Source organism: Hypanus sabinus, chromosome 3 (genome assembly GCF_030144855.1).
Source record: "Hypanus sabinus isolate sHypSab1 chromosome 3, sHypSab1.hap1, whole genome shotgun sequence".
Classification (NCBI taxonomy): Eukaryota; Metazoa; Chordata; class Chondrichthyes; order Myliobatiformes; family Dasyatidae; genus Hypanus; species Hypanus sabinus.
The window spans coordinates 36,362,626-36,370,078 of record NC_082708.1 but is presented as its reverse complement, the minus strand read 5'-3'; the positions used below and the strand labels follow the sequence as shown (position 1 = coordinate 36,370,078).

The 7,453-nt window shown below is 37.5% G+C and overlaps 1 protein-coding gene across 4 annotated transcripts in view; it reads right to left on the bottom strand.

The window, feature by feature from the left end:
• Nucleotides 1-697: 697 nt before the first annotated feature.
• LOC132391193 (probable tRNA methyltransferase 9B) overlaps nt 698-7,453 on the bottom strand; it is a 50,493-nt gene continuing 43,737 nt past the window's right edge. For 2 of the 4 annotated variants that reach the window (XM_059964075.1, XM_059964077.1), the window contains exon 5: nt 698-7,305. In XM_059964075.1, coding sequence (XP_059820058.1) covers nt 6,281-7,305 — 1,025 coding nt within the window. In that variant the 3' untranslated portion in view covers nt 698-6,280. The remainder of the gene's footprint in view (nt 7,306-7,453) is intronic. The other 2 variants (XM_059964076.1, XM_059964078.1) reach the window with 1 other exon arrangement.

The window sequence follows — 7,453 nt, the reverse complement described above, 5'->3', positions numbered from 1 at the left end:
CTTAGCAGAGATGTTTACTGTAATAGCAGAGTAATTACAAAGGCACAATTCTCTCACAGGATTGTGAGTCTTTAGAATTCTCTACGCTGGAGGGCTATAATTATTTAGAGAAGAGATGTACTCACCTGCCCGCTTTATTAGGTACAATACTGGAACCTGGTGTGGTCTCCTGCTGCTCTAACCCATCCATTTCAAGGCTCAAAGTTTTGTGAGTTCAGTGATGCTGTTCTATGCAGCACTCTTGTAATACATAGTTATTTGAGTTACTGTTGCCTTTCTATCCGCTTAAACCAGTCTAGCCGTTCTTCTCCGATCTCTCTCATTAACAAGGCATTCTTACCCATAGAACTGTTGCTGACTGGATGTCCTTTTTTGTTTGTTGCACCATTCTCTATAAAGAGTGTGGTGTGTTTAAATTCCAGGAGATCTGGCACCAACAATCATTCAAAGTTAAAGTCACTGATATCACATTTCTTCCCCATTCTGATGTTTGATCCAAACAACAACTGAACCTCTTGACCATAGTCTCTGTTTTTATGCATTGAGTTGCTGCCACAATTAGATATTTGCTTAAAAATCAGATATACCTAATAAATTGGCCACTGAATGTAGCTTTTGTTGTAGACTTAAAGTGAATCAAGGGCTAAGGACACCATGTAGGAAAATAGTGTTGAGCTCAAGATCTTAATGTCTTTGACAAATATTCTTTTGGGCATGGGAAAATTTGTGTAAATGGACAGATCGGGTCAAAAGGTAGGTGGAAACCTTGGAGGCCCTGGATTTACAGTTGAGAAAGAAATTTAAGTATTTAGGGACATGGTTATGATACTGAACTTGGAGCATGGATGAGACATAGAACTCCCACTTTGCCAATATTAGAATAGTAGCAGGAATTCTTCAACTGCTATTGAACGAAGTAACAAAAGCATTGTAACAGTTCTTAAGGATTGTTTTCCAACACTCGCTAAATGTGGAGTGTTGTCAGCAGTAATGAGGAGGAATAACCCAAAAACATTAATTGGGCTATTGGGCTAGGTGGTGTGGGTGTATCTCACACAACAAAGGATATTTAAGTTAATTTTGCTGTTCATTTAGTTCATGTACTAAAGCTCTACCAACCTAAAATAGGTTATCTAATAGGCATGCTGTACTAATATTAATGACATAACACTGATGATATTCCATTGCAGTTAAACTACCTTTTAGCCTATCAGGTGGGCAGATAAGATTTTTCAAACGTAAGAATGCACTACTGAAAACAATAATGAACTCTCAATCTTATAAACTGAAATTAACCATATGAAGTGTAGATTTAATATTGGATACCAGCCACCTGCTTATGGAACTCTCTTTCTGAGATTAGCAGATCACTGATCGTACAAGTAAATAATGAATATATTAAGTACAGGTTCTCTTAGATTTGTTAATGCAGATTTATTCAATAGTGCTTTAATATACTGTAATAGACTGCTCAGACCAGCTTTACTGTTCTTACACTTGAATTAATGAATCTGAACTTCTTGTCTGTGCCAAAATGCCTGCACTTGCCAGTGATCTATACTGGCATTAGAGAAGTTTTCCAGCTACTGTTATTATCAGCTGGCTGCCTGAAGTCCCAGATGACAAGGCCTTGTATATTGTGGTGCCATCATGTTGGGAGAAAGAACGTCATCCATAAAATCTTTCACATGTCTAGGCAAATGTCCCTGGCACTGCTGCTGTCAAAAGTGCATATCGCTGTGGATTGCTTCTGAATCTCACTGACATTAACAAATTCAAAAAATATTAACAGTAAAATTACTTCAACATTTAAAGTAAATATTTAAAAATCAATGAGTTTTCTTGGTTTGTTAGCTTAGTAGTGGATATAGTTATATATTTCCATTGTGCATTTCCCTGGGTACATCTGTTGTCAATTTATACTCCCAAGTTCCTGCCTAATAGTATCATATTTCTCCCTCCCTCAATTAAATACTTTCCCATACCATCTGCTCCTATCCCTGTCCAATAAAATGATAAAGGTCAGGGAGTTGTCACTGTCTCTGAAATGCTCATCCGCCAAGATACGTCACCTGACCAGGCTTATTGCCTAGTACCAGATCCAATATGGCCTCTCTTCTAGTCAGCCTGTCAACATATTGCAACAGGAATTCTTCCTGGACACCTTTTACAGTAAGGAGGTACAAAACAATTAAGGAAGTTTAAGTCACCCATGATAGTACCTTTGTTATTTTTGCACCTTTCCAAAATCTGCCTCACGATCTACTCTTCAGTGTCTGTTGTTATTGGAGCCTATAGTATAATCCCAATAGTGATTGTTCCCTTCCTGTTACTGACTTCCTCCCACACTCACTCTGTAGATGATCCCTCTATGATGCCTTCCCTTTCTCTAGCTGTGATATTAACCTTGATTAGTGATGCCACTCCCCCACCTCTTTTACCTCCCTCCCCTCCCTTTTGAAACATCTAAACACTGAGATATTCAGCAGCCATTCCTGCCCTTGTAACATCAAATCTCTCTGGCCACAACATTGTGGTTCCAGTTCTTAAACCATCCTCTAAATTCATCACCCTTATTAAAATAGGTACATTTCAACCCATCCATCTGATTGCAATTATGCTATCTTTCCTCACAATCACTTTATACCAACTACCCCATCCTCTGGTTCCCATCCCCTGCAAAATTAGTTTAAATCCTCCCCAACAGCTCTAGCAGATATGCTCACAAGGATATCGCCCCCCCCCCACTCAAGTTCAGGCATAACCTATACCTTTTGAACAGTTCTTAAACTTCCCCAGAAGAGATTCCAATGGTCTAAAAATCTGAAACCTTGTCCCTGCACCAATTCTTCAGCCAGACATTCAACTGCCAAATCATACTATTCTTACCTTCATTGGCACAGGTAGCAATCCACAAATTACTTCCCTTGAGGTCCTGCTTTTCACCTTCTTAACTAGCATTGCCTTTAAATTACTAATAGCTCGAATGTTTAACAAAACCACTGAAGAAGATTGCTTTTGTGTAGTAATGCAATCAAAAGTTGTTTGCCAGACCTGGAGATAGTAAAATAATAAGTGTTTACAGGTATTACCCCCCCCCCCCCTTTTACAAAGATAGAGCATTCCTATGAAATCTTTCTTAAGCCGAAATGGTGTAAAGCAAAGAACCATTAATTTATATGGGGAAAATGTTCTTAAATGCGAATATCCTCTTTGTAATGGGAAACGAGGTTACTAATGTAGGTCTTTTGTAAAAGCCAAGTGTGTAAAGCGGGGGACATCTTGTCATGATTGTCAAGATATTGTCATGATGAAATTGAGAGCAACTTCGTGCAAGATTAACATGGAAATCCAAAAATTGTACTCAATATTCCCCTGTTCTGTAGAAGGCATAGTTCTGCAGTCTTCAGTTATGTAATCTGTAGAAATTCTAATCTAATAAGAACATTGGATATCTACAAACTAAAGGATATATATCCTTGCATTTGAAGCCTCTGTACCTGAAAAAATATTGCACGTATTGACATGTTTCAAATTCAATGAAAATGACTAATGCTAATTTTTTTTAACCTGTTGCTTGTTCAAATATTTTTCTCATGCACTTATGCAAATTGAAGGTTAAAAATTGCACCACTGCTTCCTGGTTTATCATATGAGAGAATTCTTGAAAATCTTTGGACATACAATCTACGCGGTGACTTAGAACTGCTGCATTAGAACAGATGCATGACAAAAACAAGGGCAAAAGTTTTGAGTTTTTGTGGGCAACTTTCTTCAACATCAACACTAGAGCTATTTTATTGCTAACTAAATAATCTGCATTATTTGACCAATACCTTGCTATGATTTAACAACTTAAATAACAAAGGACTGTCAGATGGGGCTGAATTCAAGTGTTATTTGTTACAAAAGTTACGCCAAGTTATAGTACTGAAACATACCTTCCAGCCTACCACATCAATGCTGATCATTTTGCCAACCTACACCAATCCCATCTGCCTGCATTAGGTCTGTACCTTTCTAATCCTTGTCTATTTAAATAACTGTCTAAGATCACTTGAAAGTAGCAATTGTATCAGATTCCACCACCCACTTTGGCAGCAAGCTCCAGATATTAACCACTGTATAAAGAACATTCCTCTCAGATACCCTTTAAAACTCCTTCCTTTGACCTTAAACCTTGAGTGATTTTGATGCCCCTTCCACATGATTCTGACTATCCCATCTCTCATAATTTTAATGTTATATTTATGACCATTAATTGGTTTAAGATCATTTTCCAAGTAGCAGCATTTCTGTCATTGCATAAAATGTCATTAATATAAATGCTAAGAAAAACTACACTGATCAAATAATTTGATTAGTTTGATTAAATAAGCCAGTTATCAAACCTGAGAGAAATAATTGGTAAATTGGTTTATTATTGTCACATGTTTTATAAGGCACTGGTGAGGACTTGCCTCGAGTATTGCGAGCAATTTTGGGCTCCTCAACTATATTGTATTGGCGTTGGAGAAGGTTCAGAGGAGGTTCATAAGGATGATTCTGGGAATGCAAGGGTTATCATGCGAGGATCATTTGATAGTTCTGGGTGTATACTTACTGGAATTTAGAACGATGGGGGCGGGGGGGAGGAGGAATCTCATTGAAACCTTACAAAAGTTGAAAAGCCTAGACAGGGCAAATGTGGAAAGTAATTTTCCTATGGTGAGGGAGTCTAGGACAAGAGGGCTCTGCCTCAGGATAGAGGGGCATCCATTTAAAACAGATGTGAAGAAATTTCTTTAGCCAGAGGGGGGTGAATTTGTGATCACAGGTAGCTGTGCAGCCTAGATGTATTTAAGGCAGCTCTTGATTTGGACATGGCATCAAAGGTTAAATATCCAAATATCCAGACCTGACTTGCACTACCTTACTTTCCCTTTTCTATTTTCTAATTATGATTTATAATTTAAATTTTTATTATATTTACTTTGTACTTCAGGGAGTGCAAAATGCAGAATCAAATATCACTGTGATGATTGTATGCTCTAGTATCAATCGCTTGGTGACAATAAAGTAAAAGTAAAGGGAGAAGGTTGGGGAGTGGGGCTGAGGAGGAAAAAAAGGATCAGCATTGATTAAATGGTGGAGCAGACTTGGGCCAAATGGCCTAATTCTGCTCCTATGTCCAATGGTCTTGTGCTCTAGGTTCTGTAGTACAATGAAAAACTTTAGTCCCTTGCACTGAGGTAGTACAAAATGAAAACTAACAGAATGCAGAATAGTGTTACAGTGAAGATGCATTACAGACAGAAAATAAAGTGCAATGAGGTAGAATGAGATGAAAAGTCCATCTTTTCCTACTAGAGGACAGTTCAATAGACTTCCAAGAGTGTGATAGAAGCTATCCTTGAGCCTGGTGGTATTGGTGGTATATGCTTTCATGGCTTGTATCTTCTACCCAATGGGAGAGGGTTAGAGACAGACACTCGGGGGGGGGGGGTTCTGTGATGTGCTCAGCTCTGTCCTCAGCAGTCTTTTACAGTCTCATTAAGAACAGTTGTCATTCCAAGCCATCATGTATCTATGATGTATTTGTCAAAATTAGTGTAGATCAAAGGGGTCCAGTGCCTCCCCCGAGTGGGTACACACACACACACTTTATTGCAACTTAGAGTATTTTTTTATTTTGTAATGCAATGTGCTGTTGCCACACAAAACAACACATTTTATGACATTTGCCAGTGATGTTGAATCTGATTCTATTTCTGATCTGGCCATACTATCGTAAATATACAGGCACTAAAGTTGTGGGGGTTCTGAGGTGCTTTGTAGACTCTGGATATTAGCTAATCAGAAGGTGAAGCATGGGGACACTGGAGAATGGTTACAGGTCTGGGCAATAATAAATATTTCAGCTAAACAGATTTTAATCTGAGAATACATCACATTAACCCCCCCCCCCCACTAAACAAACAAAGCAGCATTGTAGTTAATAGAATACTTTATTATAATGTACAATAAGTTAGTTTTTTTTGTTAATTCCTGGCAATTTAGTAATCAAAGCACATGGAAGTACTGAATTAAAGTATAACCATTACTATACTAACATTTGGCAGTGCACTTTGTTCAAGTACTGTGTTATCACTAACTTCAATATTAAAGTAATCCACAAAATTAAATCAACTCAAATGAAAATAATGTGTAAATATTTAAACAGTACAGTGATAAATGATATCAGGTTTTTTGGTTTGTTTGCCAGGGATATGGCTATCGTTTAATTTAGAGTTTGGCAAACTCATATTTTTTCTGCAATTACACACCAGTTGGCATGATCATAATATGTCTCAATTATCTTCAAATCTTCAGTGTACTTTTCTATGAGCTCAATAAGCTCCCCTTCTTTAAAAACATGATAGTATCTGAGACAAGCACTATTGAAATTAATCTGATCCTTGTCCGTTGACAAAACCTGTGCCTCCAAAGTCCAGTTCTTGGATTCAGTGATTAAACTGCTCTGTATTGGTGGACCCAAAATATGTCTGTTTTTCTCATGAGTACAGCAGCTTGCTGATTTATTTTTCTTGGGGCGACTGTGGAGCTTACTTTGGAACAGAAGCTGTGAACCAAGATCTGGTGAAGAAACTGCAATGCAGCTAGATAGTAAGCCAGGAGAATCTGGGATTCCAGAAGATGCTGCACATGGATATTCAAAAAATTGTGCATCAGTCTCTGAACCATTAAGATAGCTAGATGGTTGGGATTTGGATAGAACATCTTCACAACTCTGTCCATAAGAGAACTCATCAGAAACAAAACTGGTCAGGTGATCAAATGATTTTATCACATTATTTGCTTTAAATGTTGTAGAATAATCTTGATACAACCATAGTTCATTGGGAGTCTTTGTTCTATTATTGCTGCTAAATTTTAGCACAGAATTCAGTGACTGAGAAAACAACCATAATTTAAAACATTTTTCAACCAGCAATATATTCTCCCTTCCCAAAATGGAATTCTGGCTTTTCTTTACATGTTTTTCATAGATGTTATGTTCATGGTTACAAATAAATGGTTTGTCTTTATGAATAACATTATTATTATGCTGGAAAGATTTATCTTCATTCATTACTTTCATCTCCAAAGACTGTGCAGGTGGAGGTGCAGGGTTCAATGGAATAAAAATATCTTGCTTTTCAAACTTCCGCCTCTTTTGCTCCATTGCCCATACATAAATCATCATCTTTCCTCTCACTCTTAGAATCCTTGCCATTTCCTTTATTGCTTGAATGCGGCGTTCTTTTGTGGAAAAATGGTGTATCACTAAGCCAAAAAAGATTATTATAAACACTTACAGCAGTATTGTAATACACAAGTGCACACATTCTCATGTAGATAGGCAAATATTGGCTCCAACATAAAATCTGCTGGCCATTTGGCTTAAACTAGCCTTTATGATTTTTACTACTTA